Source organism: Onychomys torridus, chromosome 8 (assembly GCF_903995425.1).
Source record: "Onychomys torridus chromosome 8, mOncTor1.1, whole genome shotgun sequence".
NCBI classification, from domain to species: domain Eukaryota; kingdom Metazoa; phylum Chordata; class Mammalia; order Rodentia; family Cricetidae; genus Onychomys; species Onychomys torridus.
In genome coordinates this window covers 64,142,913-64,158,787 of record NC_050450.1, presented here as the reverse complement: position 1 = coordinate 64,158,787, position 15,875 = coordinate 64,142,913, and the positions used below count along the sequence as shown (strand labels likewise).

The 15,875-nt window shown below is 50.4% G+C and overlaps 1 protein-coding gene across 9 annotated transcripts in view; it reads left to right on the top strand.

Annotated features, from left to right (window-relative positions):
* Rph3al (rabphilin 3A like (without C2 domains)) overlaps window positions 1-15,875 on the top strand; it is a 146,088-nt gene that overhangs the window by 90,432 nt on the left and 39,781 nt on the right. For 8 of the 9 annotated variants that reach the window (XM_036196116.1, XM_036196111.1, XM_036196114.1 and 5 more), the window contains one exon: window positions 5,287-5,373. The exons of the other annotated variant lie outside the window; for it this stretch is intronic. In XM_036196116.1, the coding sequence (XP_036052009.1) occupies window positions 5,287-5,373 (87 nt within the window). The remainder of the gene's footprint in view (window positions 1-5,286; window positions 5,374-15,875) is intronic. 9 annotated transcript variants of the gene reach the window in all.

Here is a 15,875-nt window from a genome sequence, read left to right as displayed (position 1 = left end):
GTAGAGCAGGAGGCAGGTAAGAACAGAGGCTAGTGGAGGAGAGGGGTCCACCCTGAACATCCCTCAACATGCATGGGTGGGGGTGGGGTCTTCACTCAAATGCAGCAGGAAACCTCTGAAGGCCCTTAGGCTGGCAGGGGTAAGAGAAATGACATGCTGCAGAAATCAGTCGGCTGTGCGTCATGAACTAATTGGGGGCCTGGCTGGTATGGGGGGCACTGCTGTGGGGCCCATGGTGTAGGCTAGGCATGGTGGTGAGTGTGGTTCATGCAGAGGTGGTGGAGGGAGAGTTCAAACACCATTTGGAACTCCTGGGGAGGGATTATTGAGTGGGGCTGAGAGAGAGGGTGCAGGTACCTGCTGGGTTGGGCTGTACTAAATGTATTGTTCATTGAGAAGGATGTGCTGGCAAAGGACTTCATCCTGCGTTGTGCCAAGAAGTTTCCTTGATCTTGACCATGTGGCACAGGTTGTCTATTTCCACAGAGGCAGAGGGAGGAAAAATAGAGGTTAGAGGAAGTGCACAGGCCAAGGCTGCCTCCAAAGGGCACCATCTGCTTCTGGCATGCCCAAAGCCTGTGTCCTATTGACTGTCCCCAAGCCGGCCCCTTCCCTGTGTTCTAGGGGCTGGAACACATATCTGCAAAGGGACACACGGATGGATTGAGAAGAGTGACACAGGGCACATGGTCTGAGGGCTGCAGGTGTTGTCGCCTCTGATCTGAGTCAGGTATGGCCCTGACGTGATTGCAGGCTGCAGCGCACGAGGCAGCCAGACCCCCGGAAGCCAGAGTTCCATTGCATACGGCAGTTCTGCTCATGGGAAACCCATCTGGGCAGGAAGCCAGTGGCTTCCCCCAGGCCCAGGCTTCTCTTGCCAGTTGGAGAGGCTGGCTTACTCTTTTCTTTCGTTCATTCTTTTTAAATACTGGCTGCTTAATTTTCTGTATTGGAATCTGAAAACAAAGACTAAACTCATAAAGGGAAATGGAAATGGTTCATTATTTCCCTCTTGATCTGAGATTTAATAGACCAGCAATTCTGTTTGAAGTGGAGCATGTTATCTTTTGGTAGCCCTGGTCTCTATGGAATACCCGGCTCCCCCAACAGCCAGGCATGCTTCAAGCATGTGAATTTGGCCCAGCCATGCCTGGGGCTCCTTGGGGCTTCCATCAGTGGTGATGTAGCTTGGCAATAGGGCTGTGCACACGTGTGTGGGTGGGTCCCCTAGAGAAAACTCTTTCTGATCCCCTAGAGAAAACTCTAAAAGGCAAAGGGTGGAGGAGACAAACTTGGAGGAAGCCCTCACTTCCACCCTCTCTGCCTGATGCAGGATGGGAGTGGCTTTCTCTCCACTGGCTACCCAGTCCTGGTAGGAACCTAGGGAACAGGCAGCATTGAGCTCTCTGCTGGAGAAAGTGGGGAGTGCATACCCCGGAATGGATGGACCACCTGCCCCTCTTTCCTCCTCCTACACCCGACCAGAGCTCACCCTACTGTCTTCAGTCTGTGCCAGTCTGTCTGCAGACTCTGTGTGCCAGGTCTGTTATGGAGGGCAGGACAGTTTTTGTGAGCTCTTCCCTTGTTGTCTTACCTGGACCCACAGCATGGATGCACCATCTATCACATGGTTTAACAAGACATGTACACCCCGTCCTTCAAAATCCCACTGAGGGGCCAGTAAGATGACTTGGCCAATGAAGGCACTTGCCAAGCCTGCTGCCTTTGAGTTCAGTCCCTGGAGCCCACACAGTAGGAGAGAGCTCACTGCCCCTACAAGTTGTCCTCTGATCCCACACACAATAAGTAAGTGTTAGAAATTTAAAAACAAATAGCCCACTTAACTGACCACCCCCTCACACTTGGTGCAGCTGAGCCACCCTCTACTTGGGCAGGGTGACTCCTGAGAAAGCTCCAGCACTTCATCAGATACACAGGACTACCTTGCTCTGCCTGTCCATGTGTGTCACCCAACCTACTCTGGCATCCCACATACACTGGGCATATGGATGGGCAAATTTTGCTAAGTAAATATTCTATCTCTGAGCCTGGTCCATAATTTCACTTTAAATGATCATCCATGGCTGCTAGATACTATACCAAATGATGGAGAGCTTGAGGAGACGCATGCAGGCCTCCAGAACAGGGTACAACAGGTGAGGTGTCACTAATAACAACAGTGCTGGGCATTGAGTGCTTTTTAAATACCGGTTGCTTTTCATATGAATCGCGGCTGATCCTCAAAGTGATGAATGGTGAGCTCATCGGAGACATGAGAACTCTGAAGCTTAGACTGGCCTGGGTCGCCCACCCAGGAGTCCACCCAAAGGCTCAGCCCGGCTTGTCCCGATCAAAACCTTTGTCCCAGCCTCATGACCAGCTGACTCTTCAGGAACCAGGAGCAGGGTTAAAGGAGCATCAGACTGATGGCTGACTGCTGGATGGTGTAGGGTGGAGCACAGATGACTCCGAGGAACACCAAGGGTTTGCAACATGTAATAGCAGAGAAAGACCCAGTGCTGGGTGGTGTAGGGTGGAGCATAGATGACTCCCAGGAACACCAAGGTTTTGCAACATGCAATAGCAGAGAAAGACCCAATGCTGGGTGGAGGCCACTAGGGACTGAATATTTGTGTCCCCTAAACCTATAATCTGATGCCCTTACCCAATAGGATGCTTGGAAGTGAGGTCTTTGGAAAGTACTAGACTTAGAGGCAGTCACAGGGTTGGGCCCATGTGCTGGGACTAGGGACTTCATAAAAGGAGAAAGAGACCAGAACTCTGTCCTCTCTCACTTGGGAATACTCTAGAAGACTGCTACCCATCTCCCTTCCAAGCACTATGAAAGAAACCTCTGTGGCTTGAGCCAGGAGCCATGATACATTCGTCATATCAAACTGAGTTGATCTAGACAGGGCCTGAGGCTGCATTGTCCTCTCCCTAGGGACAGTGACCACTAGGCTGCTGTGGGTTTGCAAGGTACCAGTGGAGGCTGCTAGGCTGAGACAAAGCAAAGGACAGAACCAGACTGGCCAAGAACCAGTCTTGGGGCATATGTAAGTGTGATTTGGCTACACCCCCATCCCCAGTGAACCTAGGTCTCAGAAGCAGTCTGTGCTGTGACTCTGACCATCTGTTTAGAGCCTTCGGCCATACCCCAGGTCCTTGCTGGAACAGAGCCAACCCTCGATTGCTGTGGGTAGCCTGTGGCACCTGGGGAAGGGCTTGATTGCTCTGCTGAGCTCTGGAAGTCAACGCTGCTTGGTGGCTCACAAGAAGAGTGATCTGCAGGATGTTGGAGCCTCCGTTTCTCCATCTTCCCAGGGATCACATTGCACACAGCCTCCACACTTTGTGGCTGGGGTCACTGTACCTGGCACACATAATTGCTCCATAAATGGTGGTCATTGGTATTTTAACCACACCTGATTTCCAGGAGTATGGTCTCATTCAACAGCCTTAGGAGCACAGAGCACTCTGTTATTACAGGGTGGACTGTTAAAAAAAAAAAAAAAAAAAAAAAAAAAAAAGCAGCAGGAACCTCTGGCCTCTCTGAGGCCAATTCCAGAGATGGTCTAGCACAGTGGTTCTCAACCTGTGGGTTGCAACCCCTCTGGGGCTTGAATGACCCTTTCACAGGGGTCGTCTAAGACCATCAGAAAACACAGTTTATATTACAATTCATAACAGTAGCAAAATTACAGTTATGAAGTAGCAATGAAAATAATTTTATGGTTGGGGTCACCACAACATGAGGATTAAAGGATCACAGCTTTAGGAAGGTTGAGAACCACTGGTCTAGGAGATGAGTTGCCAATCCCTGGAGAGGCTTACTGTTCCCATCCTGCAAAGATCCCAAAGCCAGGCAGGGCTGCCACTTAGGTAGCTGTCTCTCCCTTTAAAAGACCCTGAGAGCTGAGGGCACTCCCAGGGAGCAGTTGGCCGGCCCGCTCTGAGGAGACCTACCTTGATGTGCTTGACCACAGATGCTGCAAACTCAGCACCCTCCCGAGAGCCAGTAAGGAACCCCTGTGCTGCCTGGGACCTGAGAGGGGACCTTCCTGCCAGCTCAGAGACACAGGACCTTAGACCAGACTCCATTTTGTTTCGACTACCAGAGAAGTGACATTGGATGGTGGCCAATCCATGCCCCCACAAATGTGTCATAGCTTCCTTTCTGAGTGTGCTGGCTCCCGCCACTCCTGCACAGCACAGGCTCAGCCACCCAATCAGGCTGGTGACACATGCTTGGAGAAGCCAAGTTGGTGACATTTCCCTCTCCGTGGAGAGATGTGTCTCTTGCTCAGTTGGCAGCCTGCAGAAAAGGCCAAACAACAGACCTATCCTACCCGCTGTGGAAGCCCCTACCCTGTAGGGACAGGAGCCTCTCTACCCTTCCCTCCCTCAGGAAAAAGCCGCCATTGCTGAATCACACACCCCTGGTAGGCTGAGAACCAGCCTCAGCCCCAACAAGTCCACCTCTGCCTCTCAGTGTTTATCCTGGCCTTCTCCACTGTTACTTGTTGCTGTGTCTCTCGGGGAAAGTGTGTGTTTAGATGTTAGGATTTAAACAACTCAGCAGAAGAAAAAACACTGGGATCTGTGGTCTGGCTATTTATGTCTGGAGGGAACAAGAGGGGGGCTCCAGAGCCATTGCCCAGCCAGCTCTCCTTTGCCACAGACCTTGGACAGGGTCTCAAGTCTTACACCCTCCTCTCCGCACCTCTGCAGTGGTGATGAGGTCCTGGAACCCTTACAGGACAGAACGTGGCTGTCACTCATTTTCTCGCCGTGGTTCCTAACCCGTCAGGCACACGGGGGAGTTTCTGGCCTGCTCCTAAGCGAGTGTGTACTTTCTATGGGAGAGGACCATATTTCCCACCCACATCTGCAGGTAGCCATGGTCCGCTGTAGGGAGGCAGTACCTCCTCCTGTCTTGTTTGCCTGGATCCTCCCCAGGTATTAGGCATTTGGGTGATTTCCAGTTCTTTCTGGCTGAACACGCTGGCATTGTGGAGATCTGCTAGCTGATTTTGATGTGGGCCCCTCAGAACAGAATTATTGGATGCGCAATCTGTAACATGGAGCTCCATCGATGAGACAACGAGATGACAAGGGTACCCAAAGGTTCCTAGGAGACCTGTGCTTGGGGAGCCCTGCCCTTAGCTCAAAGCAAACTACCCTCTTAGAATATGCCAGAGTATCCCTTGGGGACCACTGCCCTGGCCCCACAGCCCAGGGGGAAGCAGCCAAAATACTGACACATATGTGTCCTCTCTCTTGTAGAAAGTCTGCACCAAATGTGGGATCGAGGCCTCTCCTGGCCAGAAGCGGCCCCTGTGGCTGTGTAAGATCTGCAGTGAGCAAAGAGAGGTAGGGGCCCTGAAGTGGGTTGGGCTTGGGCGGGCAGGGTCCACTTGCACTGGGGTGCTGGTAGGAACTTCTCCAGAGAGAAGGTCCTGAGGAGAACTGCCCAGGATGTCCAGGGAAGAAAGGTGGGAAAGAAAACCTGCCCAGCCTGCCAACCCCTCACTCAAAGAGGTGAGAGTCAGCCTTGCTCTTGGTCTTTGGGGGACTATGGTTTAGTGAGATGTGTACATGTGGCTTTGGGGGGGCTGTGACTGGAGTAATAGTTATCTGAGTTGAATGTCTTCTGAGCACGTGGCACTACACTAAACTACTTACATTGTCCAGTCATTTCCCCTTTCACACCCGCCTCTGGTGGGTATCATTCCCATGTCCCCCCTTCTCCTGCCCAGTGTGGAAACATCTGAGGCCAGATAACCTTGTATACCGAGCTAAAGGTGAGGGAGATGGACTGGCAATTGAGTGCAGCCAAAGCCTGCCATGGTACTGCCACCCAGAGCCCTTTCCAGTGCCTGTGTTCTATGGGTCCAGCTTGGCCCCTTTCTGGGGAAGTAAATAATTCTTGGGCGAGGGGGCGGTGATGATAAGGCTCCCGAGGTGGTAGCAGATGTGTCGGGCCTGGAACTGCTTCTCCTTCCCCCAAGCCTGGGTGTTCCTGTCTATCCAAGGTCAGAATGGAACCAGAGCAGGCCAAGGCAAACGGAAGCGTTAGCTTTCCAGAGGTGGTTTTGCCTTTTTAGTTATTTTGCTTGGCACTTTTTATCTGAGGGTCTATAAAATGCTTTCTGTTCCAGAAAATTCTCAGTCCTACCATCCTCGGATATTTCTGTGTGATCAATCCATCTTCCTCCTGGGCCTCTTCCTGGTCCATGCTCTGTGCTCCTAGGTTCTGTGGTGATTCCTTTTGCTGGGTCCTTGGGTCCTGGGAGCAGAGCCAAGCATCCCGGGTGTGAGGTGAGCATGGGAGCATGGCCCAGGCCTGCTGTGTGGGCAGCTGCCCTTTCTCCACCAAGCAGGCTTCCTCTCACAGGTCCCTGCCTTGGGACTGGGTCCTGCTCTTTGCACCCCTCTCTCCCAGGTGAGAAACCCCCTCTCTATCCTCCTTTTTAGTGACTTGGCTGTGGTCCCCCACCTCCTGTGGGAGGGGCTTTAAGTTCTCATATCTAAGAAGACCAATCTCCCAGCTGTCTCCACCCACTGCTGGGCACTGAGCTCAAAATAGTAAGTAGCTAGGCACAGTGGCGCACACCTGTAATCCTAAACACCCAGGAGGAGGCAGAAAGATCATAAGTTGGAGGCTAGCCTAGATTGCCTAACAAGATCATATATATAAATTAAAAAAAAAAAAGTAAATAGTCAAGCCTCTGATCTACTGAAGTATACATCTTGGTTTGAACACAGACAAGCTTACATGTTGCTCTTAAAATAATTCCCCCTGTCGTTGCTGTGCATCTAGAAGATAGAGGCGCAGGGCCTTGATGTGTGAGCTAGCATTTAGACCTCCCTGGAGGTCCCTTGTCCCCAAATGATGATGATGATAGCCCTTCATGGAATGGCTGGGTGGAGGGTGTCTGCAAGCTTAGGAAGTGTACCGACCGACTGTCTCACACTGCATGTTAGAGGCTGCTCCTTCCTCGCAGCCAAAGCCCCCTTTTTGAGCTGAAGTCTCTCTAGTCTTCAAGGGACCCCTTTTCAAATACAGATAAGTAGCCAGGAGGTGATGGGGCACTCCTTTAATCCCGGCATTCGGGAGGCGGGGGCTGATGGATCTCTGTGAGTTTGAGGCCAGCCTGGTCTGCATAGTGAGTTCCAGGACAGCCAGAGCAAATAGTGAGACCCTGTTTCAGGGGCAGGTGGGGAAAGCAGGTAAGCAAAGAGGAAATGTCTCTAGTGTCTCGTGAAGAGACACCTCTGGATAAAATAATGGTCACAGGTGAGTGGGGATGTTGGAGGTCAAGTTGCCGTGAGAGGGAAGAAATTAGATGGGAGGAAAGGAAGATTCCACCAGCTGGATCAGCTCACTAGGAGTTGATGAGCTGCACATGCCTTAAGAATCCTGTTCTGGACAGACAGAGGGACAGAGGGAGGGCCTCTTAGCCCATCCTAATCTCTAGGGTGCCCCAGTTCCAGAAAAGTCTAAAATAGCTTTCAGATGAATTTTCTTATCTTTCCTAAGGCAAAGAATATGAGCCTGTGCTTTATGTTATCAACTTGTCCTTGAATTTCAGGAGCCCATAAAGCTTAGCAAGATCAAAGAGGTCCCCCTCTGTGGCTCCAGGCAGTGTTGCTCGGACAATCACTGCAGGTGAATGGGGTCATGGACCGGGCTGTGAATGTGCCTGTGGTTTGTCATCTGTGGGTACCATGCCCACATGCTGGAGTCTGCTGTCTGATATGGAGTGGGGGCAGGGCAATGGGTTTCCTGATGCCTTTTTTCTCTTCAAGAAATACCTAATCATAACAAAGAGATAGAGAGAAAGGATGTTTAAACAGTCAGGCTCTAAGCACTGAGTGTAGCTGCTTTGGAGAGTGGGATGGGAATTTGGAATTCTGTCCGGCGTCGGAAGGCAGGTCGTGACAGAAGAACTTGGGTTACTGATGGGATGCTCTTGTGCCGCTCTGCCTGGGCACTCTTCCCTCTCCTTCTGGCTAGCTTCCATCAGCTCTGGCTGTAATTGCAAGTCATTTCTCTTGAGTGGGTTGAATGCTGGCTGAATGTTCTAGGGCGGGCAGCTTGGCGTTACTGTCTGTCTAACGCACGTGAGCAGCAGTGTGAATCTCTGTCTGTCAGATTTTGAGTTTACCACCTAATGCATTCATTCACTTGGGCATTTTGGTGCATTTTATTAAGCATCTTCTATATGCCAGGTGAGGCAGCTCTTATAGTGAGAGAGAGGGAAGCCACAAACACAGGAAGGTCCGTCCTGTAACTTCACAGATGGTGATGATGTCACCCGGGGAAATGGGGGGAAGTGGTAGTACAAACAATGGCCCCTATTTTCTTACAGGGGCCAGGCAGGGAGGATCACTGATGAAATGGCCTTTGAGCAAAGATCTGCAGTATACTCTGTAGCTGTGAAGGGAAATCATTGCAGAGGGTGAGGGAGATATGAAGTGTGTGCAAAGGCCCTGAGGTGGGTGTGTGCTGAGCGGGGAGACCAAGGTGAAAGGAACAGGGTCAAGGAGAGGGGGTTAAAGGTGCAGAGGGCAGTCAGATCGTGGCATTTTGTACTCCATTGTAGAGACTTTGGCTGCTATGGTGAGGAAAACGGTGAGTCTTAGAGGCTCTTGAGTATGGGAGTGACATATTCTGACCTCATTTAAGGGATACTCTGGCTGTTGTGTTATATAAATTGTAGGTTACAGTAGCAGAGTGTTTTGTTCTCCATTTTTAATATTGCTCAGGGTGCCCAAGTTATCTCTTGGCAACCTTGCAAGTGTTCATACACACACACACACATATGCACACACGTGCACACACACACACATTCACACGCACACACACATTCACACATACATGCACACGCACACACATGCACACTGGCACACACATGCAGGTACACATGCATCACAGGCATGCACACATGCACATAGAGAGATGGAGGGCATGCACTAACTATGTTGTCAGCACACACCTGTGATCCCAGTACTTGGGAAGTAGAGGCAGGGGAAGCTGAATTCAAGGCCAGACTAGGCTTTATGAAGCCTTGTCTTAAAAAAATAATAAAATAAAAAATAAAATATGGATTGGGGCATTCAATCCTCAGCTCAAAATAATATATATTTCACTGTTTTTTTAATAACAATGTAGATAATTGAGGGATGCTGACAATACATAGAAATGTATAAAGAAATACACACAAAATCATACCCTGACTCTCTAGAAACAACCACTATTAACATTTTGGTATATTACTTCCAACCTCTTTGTTGGTTTTTCCCCCTCTAGTCTGTTGACACTGTGTTTTAAATTAACGTTCCATTCTAAGTTATTTCACAGTGTAATCAACAACTCTGTGGAGATTCTCAGTGGTGGTCTGTCTCAAATAGCTATCCCTCCAGTTTAGAACAAGTGAGTTATGTTTTGTTTTGTTCTTTAATTTGTTTTTTGGTTTTTGGTTTTTGTTTTGGTTTTTGTTTTTGTTTTTGTTTTTGTTTTTTTTGAGACAGTAGCTAACTAGCTTCAAATTTCCTATATGGCTGGGATTAAGGATGACCTGGAACTCCTGATCCCTCTGCCTTCATCACTTAGATGGTTTCCATTTTTTCTCTAACTGGTACCTATGTGCCATTCTTTGTCTACAAACCCTTGCAAGCTGGGACAGGACTCCCACCCTGGTGCACAGGAAGGCAAGAGTTGGCTACCACTCCTCCCCCACCCCACCCCAGCCCACCCCACCTCCCAGCCCACCCCTGCCTGCAGTGTACATTACAGCACACAGGGGATTCCTAGGCCAGAGAGATGGCTCAGAGGATGACAGAGCTCCACACAGCTGGAGCGTGGCTATCCAGAGGCAATGGTGAAGAAGAGGTAGAAGCCATGCTCGGTATGCAGGAAAAATTACAGGCCAAGTGGGAAAGGAACTAAATGAAAAGTATTATCAAGGTATATTATTAATGGCCTATGAAGTTCAACTGAACTCTAGCCATTCCGACAGCAGTGAACTTGGCGCTCCCTAGAGGTGGCCACGGTGGTTGACTCGTCCATTGCATATAGATTTTTTTTTTTCTTTCCTGGTTAGTACTTCCAAGCATCTTGGCAAATATCTCCTGTTTCAACGGTCACTTGAGATTCTCCTGCCTCATCCTCCCAAGCACTGGAGTCCCACATGTATCCTGACTGGCTATGTATCCCTGCCATCCCTCACGGTCTCCAATCCCCTTGTACCCTGGAAAGCTGCTGATACCTGTGTGCAAGAGTTATAGAACCAAACCAAGGCACAAACCCGGGCCCCACGAGCCTTCATTTGATGCACTCGGGAAGGGAGGAAGAGACTAGATACACTCCAGGGATGTGACGAGCTGAGGAGGCCTAGGCTGTCCCATGCAGAGGACAAGACTCAGTGTGTGGTGTGAAGTGTTCTCCCAGGGGGACAGTGGACACTCGGGAGAAGGACACAGTGGGCTGTGCTTGCTTTCTGCTTTAATAACCAGTTGAAGCTTTATTGTATTTGACAATTCAACTTTCCACTGACAGGACTAGGGAGTGGCTTGGTGGATAAAGTGTTTGCTGTACAAGCCTGAGGACCTGAGTTCAAATCCCCGGCACTCATATACAAAGTTGGGCATAGTGTCTGCCTGAATCCCAGTGCTGGGGCACAGGGATAAGAGGATTCCTAGTGCTTGCTGGTCACTTGGCCCAGCCAGTCAGTGAGCTCTAGGTTCAGGGAGAGACCCTGTTTCAAAACGTAAGGTGGGGAATGGTAGAGGAAGATACCAATGTTGACCTCGGACCTCCTTCTGTGTACATAATCACATACACACTTTTGTCTGGATAACCCTAGAACAAGCATACAGTATTTGGATATTTGACCCAGGAACTAGCCACTAGCCACTGCCTAAGTCAAGCCCTGGTCATGACCACACCTGCCTCTGAGTGCAACATCCTGTATTCGTTTTCTGTGCCTTGCTGCTTTTATCCAAAGTTGTGATTCTGAAATTGACCATGTTGATACATGCAGATCTATCTGTCCTGCCTGGCTCTTCTCCTGCAGTGGACCCTCTTACCTTCTCTCCTGTCCTTTCTTCCCCATTGGTGGTTTCAGGGTCTCTATGCCTTTGTTGTTAGGAACAATTCTCTAGCCATTCACGTATCCCTGAGAACCAGAAGTGGTTTCTCTTGGGCTGTGATATATGCTCATGTTTGACTTCTTCATGTGGTTCCCAGTTACTTGCCAGAGAAGCCAACTATGCTCTAATGAGCAGTGGACATGGGTCCCCCTCCAGCCACCCCCTAGCTGTCCCTCTCTCGATCCTGCCTCCGGAGCAAGCTTGGCTGCTGCCCTTTCCTCCCATTTCCATTCCTTCCCTTTCCTCACAGTTTTACATCATTTCCCTCAGGTTTGTTTGTTTGCCTCCAACTTTCCATCCTCCTGCCTCGGCCTCTTGAGTGCTGGGTTTTAAAGAGGCAGCCCTGCTCCCAGCCCACCTGATTTGTTCTCCAGGCTCTGTGTCCTGGGCCAGTCTTCATCTTTTCAAGACACTAAATGGCTATCCATTTCCCCTGCACCCTGGCATGCATATCCAATCAGTTTCTAGGTTTCCCGTGTATTGGGGTCTCCAGAATGATCCCCACCCTGCTCACTTCTGTGGCAGTTTTCCCAGGTTCAAGTTCCCCCTGTTCATCAGTCTTCAGATGCAGTGAACCCAGTAGACCTGGCTTGACAGAGAAACAATATAGAAACTTCTCTTTTTGCCTGTGATGCCGCATCTCAGAGGTGGCATCTGTGATTCTCTGTGACCATTGAAAAGGGGCAAGGACCTAACGGGCAGCAGCCCGCTCTGCACCCTCTCCCTGGCACTCTTTGGCCCTGCTCTCCCCTGTAGGAGCCTGACTAAAGGAAGTCCACCTCCCAGACGCAGTTTACATCCCAGCCTGGCTGTCTGGGAGTCTCTCATCTCTTGAGGATAGTGGCAGAGTTGGAAGAGAAAAAGAGACGGTTCTCTGTGCCACAGAGACCTACTGCTCTACTGGGCCAGGAAGGCTTATACCCTGGCCCAGCAGGCAAGCAAGGCCTGGCAGTGACTAACACACTTAATCCCCTCTGTCACTCTGGTCCCTGCTGGTGGTCTCGGTGTCACCTCCCACCGCCTCCATGGGTATGTCACTTGGGGTTGGAAGAGACTGCAGGGGGTGGGCTGGGGGCTGGCTTCTAAACACGGCCCGACAGTAACAGTAGCAAATGGAAACGACATTCATTGTTTAGTCTTTCTTCCCCATCCATTAAAAACCAAACCCAACCCAAAGTGACTCACCCAAAGTTGCCCTGCAATCAGTGGAAAGGTTAATTAGAACCTAGACTCCCCCGGATTCTCCAAAGCCTTCCTCCAACCTCTAGGGGGTAGCAGGCGTCTGAAGCTGCAGGCTCTGTCATCCAAGGGGGTGAGCTAGGAAGGGGTGAGGACCAATTTGTAAGTAATTGGAAGCTGATTAATACAATTAGAGCACTCTTCTTTAGCCTGGCCTTTCTCTGGTGCTTACACACATCCTGATTAGACCCCAGCAGAGCCCAGCTGATGCGTGCTGAGCGAGGTTCCTGCAGGTTCTGCGCACAGAGGTGCTTAGGAAATAAATGCCTGTGGATCCAACGGGAAAATTGCAAAGGAAAGTAAGTCCCTGGTCATTCCAGCCTCCCCGGCGGGGTGCCTTTGATTGACTGCCTAGCCTTATCACTGGTGACCCTGACCGGGGGCCTATGGAAGCTGGGGGAGAGATCCTCTTCCCTTCACTCCCTCTCCCATGGGTTGATTGACTGAAAGAGAAGTTTGTGAAGCGGGGCAGGGAGGGAAGGTAGGAAAGCACCTTTTGCTTCGGCCCACCCCGCCTGGAGGTGAGTGGTACTCCCATGGGGTCATCCACGGGCAGAGCCATCCCTCATCTGGACCTCACAGACCTGAAGATGGACAGAAGAATCAGGGACGGACGCCCCTCCCTATCCAGTTGCACCTCAGCACCTGCCTCCCTGGCTGGCAGCCTGTGTCACTGCGGGCTGCCATCTGCCTCGCCATGCTGGGCGTCTCCATTGCTTGCAGTTTGGATTTTTGCTGCAAACAGCTTTGCCTGAGGGCCCCTTTCACAGGCCCATGAGCGCACAAAGGAGTGGGTGGCTGGTGCCGGGACAGGTGGCTGCCTGAGGACCCGGCCATCTGTGCCTGGCTTGCTCTCCGGCTGCTGTGGAGACATTCCTGGGGGACCTGGATGGCCACACTTCCTCAGTGTGTTGTTGGTCACCTCCCACGCTGCCTCAGCTCAGACAGCCCCCTGTCGCTGCTATCTCCCAGCCTCCCACACAGGCACCCACCAGGTCCCAGAGCAGTTTGCCTATCTGGCCGCCCCCACCATAGCGTCCTCACAGACAGACTGAACCATTTCCACCATCCTAGTGCTTGCTGGAAGCGCCAGTCTGAGCCCTGCATGGGAAGTTGTACCCTGAGATGCCGGCAGACCCTAAAGGAAAAGGACTTCATTACCACCCCAACATAGTCCTCCGTGCCAACTGTTGCACATGCTAGAGTGACATGTATGCACATGCGCGCACGCGCATGCGCGCGCGCGTGCGCGCGCACACACACACACACACACACCAGAGAGGCCAATATTGACAGTGGATGTTCATCACATCCAAGGAGCCCAGCAGGGGACTTAGAGGATCCTTTGCCCTCATGACAGATGGAATAACTGAGACTCAGAGAAAGGAGGTCACCTGCCCAAGACCCCAAGGAGTGATTAGTGGATCCAGGAGTTGAAGCTAGATGTGCCTTCCTCCAAAACGCCTTCTAACAAGATAGTCTTGTAGTCATTCATTCATTCATTCATTCACATAACACCCTTGAGTATTCACTGTGTGCCTGGCACTATTTCAGGCCCATAGAAAATGGTAATGAGCTAAGCATTCAAATGTCCCTTTCCTGTGCTTTTGTTCTATCAGGGGCAGCACAGGTGAGACACTACAGTAAAACATAAGGAAGGATGTCTTAGTTAGCATCACTTATGCAGTGATAAAACACCGTGACCAGAGGAGCTTGGGGAGGGAAAGGTTTATTTGGCTCACACTTCCACATCATTGTTTCTCTTAGTTAGGGTTTCTATTGCTGTGAAGAGACACCATGACCATGGCAACTCGTACAAAGAAAAAGCAATTAATTGGGGTGGCTCGCATTTTCAGAGGCTTAGTCCGTTATCTTCATGGTGTGACGTGGTGGCAGAAGGCAGATGTGATGCTGGAGCTGAGACTCCTACATCTTGATATGCAGGCAACAGGAAGTGCTCTGAGACCCGGGGTGGTAACTTGAGCATGTATGGGACCTCAAAGCCCGCTTCCACAGTGACACACTTCCTCCATCAAGGCCACACCTACTCCAACAAGGCCACACTTCCTAAAAGTGCCACCCCCTTTGGGGGCCATTCTCTTTCAAACCACCACACTGTTTGTCATCAAATAAAGTCAGGGCAGGAAGTCAGGCAAGCCAGGAACTTGGAGGCAGGAGCTGATGCAGAAGCCATGGAGGGGTGCTGCTTACTGGCTTGCCCCTCATGCTTGCTTGCTCAGCCTGCTTTCTCACAGCACCCGGGACCACCAGCTCAGGGGTGGCACCACCCATCATGGGCCAGGTCCTCTCACAGCAATCACTAAGAAAATGCCCTACAGGCTTGCCTACAGCCAGTTATTTGGAGACATTTTCTCAATTGAGGTTCCCCATCTCTGATGACTCCAGCTCATGTCAAGTTGACATAACAACCAGCTGGCACAAATCATACAATCTGTTGGATACTGAAAGGAAAAGATGGAACAAAGTAGAGAGGTCAGGACAAAGCAGGAAGGATGCCGTGGTGTCACATCCATTAGGGTGGCATTTCTAAGATGGCAGAAAATCCCCAATGTTGGTGAGGGTGTGAGAAACCCAGACTGCTGTGCACTGCTGGTAAAAACAAAGCGGTGTGGCTGCCATAGAGAATGTGGTCAATTCTTAACACCTTTATGGAGACGAACCCCATTATCTAGTATTTCTATGTAATGGATACTTATATCCATTTATTTAGGTAAAGTATCGAGAGTTATTTCACCTAGGTTAAAAGCAGGGACTCAGATGCTGGGTACACATACGCATGGCAGCAGTATTCACAGTGGACGCCACCCAAGTGCCTATGGGACAAGTGGTTAAATGGAATGTGTCACATACATCACTTGTTTTGTGTGGCCTCCAAAAGGAATGAAACTGTAACGCAGTGTCCACTATGGATGAACCTTGAGGTTATGATGCTGGATGGCAGAAACCCGGTCACAGCAGGACAAACACTGGGATTCCACTTAAGTGAGGCAGCAAGAGCTGGCAAATCCAGGGGGACAGAAAGGGGAATGGCAGTTGCCAGTGGCTGGAGGAGGGTACTTGGTGTGTTGTGGGTCCAGCTTCAGTTTGAGAAGCCAAACAGAGTTGTTCTGGCAGAGGGTAGTAACACAGAAGTGTGTAGACACCTAACAACCCTGAACTGTAGACCTAAAGATGCTTACAGCGGTAAATTTTATTGTTAGCACAGTTGAGAAAATAACTGAATGGGCTGATGTACACGTGGGCTACTTTCTTGTGGCCATAACTAAAGTACCTCACAAAAGCGACTTATGAAAGGAAAAGGGTTATTTTGCCTCACAGTTTGAAGGTGTTCAATCCATCATGGCGGGGAAGGCGTGGCAGTTAGAATGTGAGGTGGCTGGTCCCGTGGCGTCGATAGTCAAGAAGCAGAGGGAAGAAATCTGGTAGTTCCCAGTAATTTTATCAGTTTGAGACTCTGG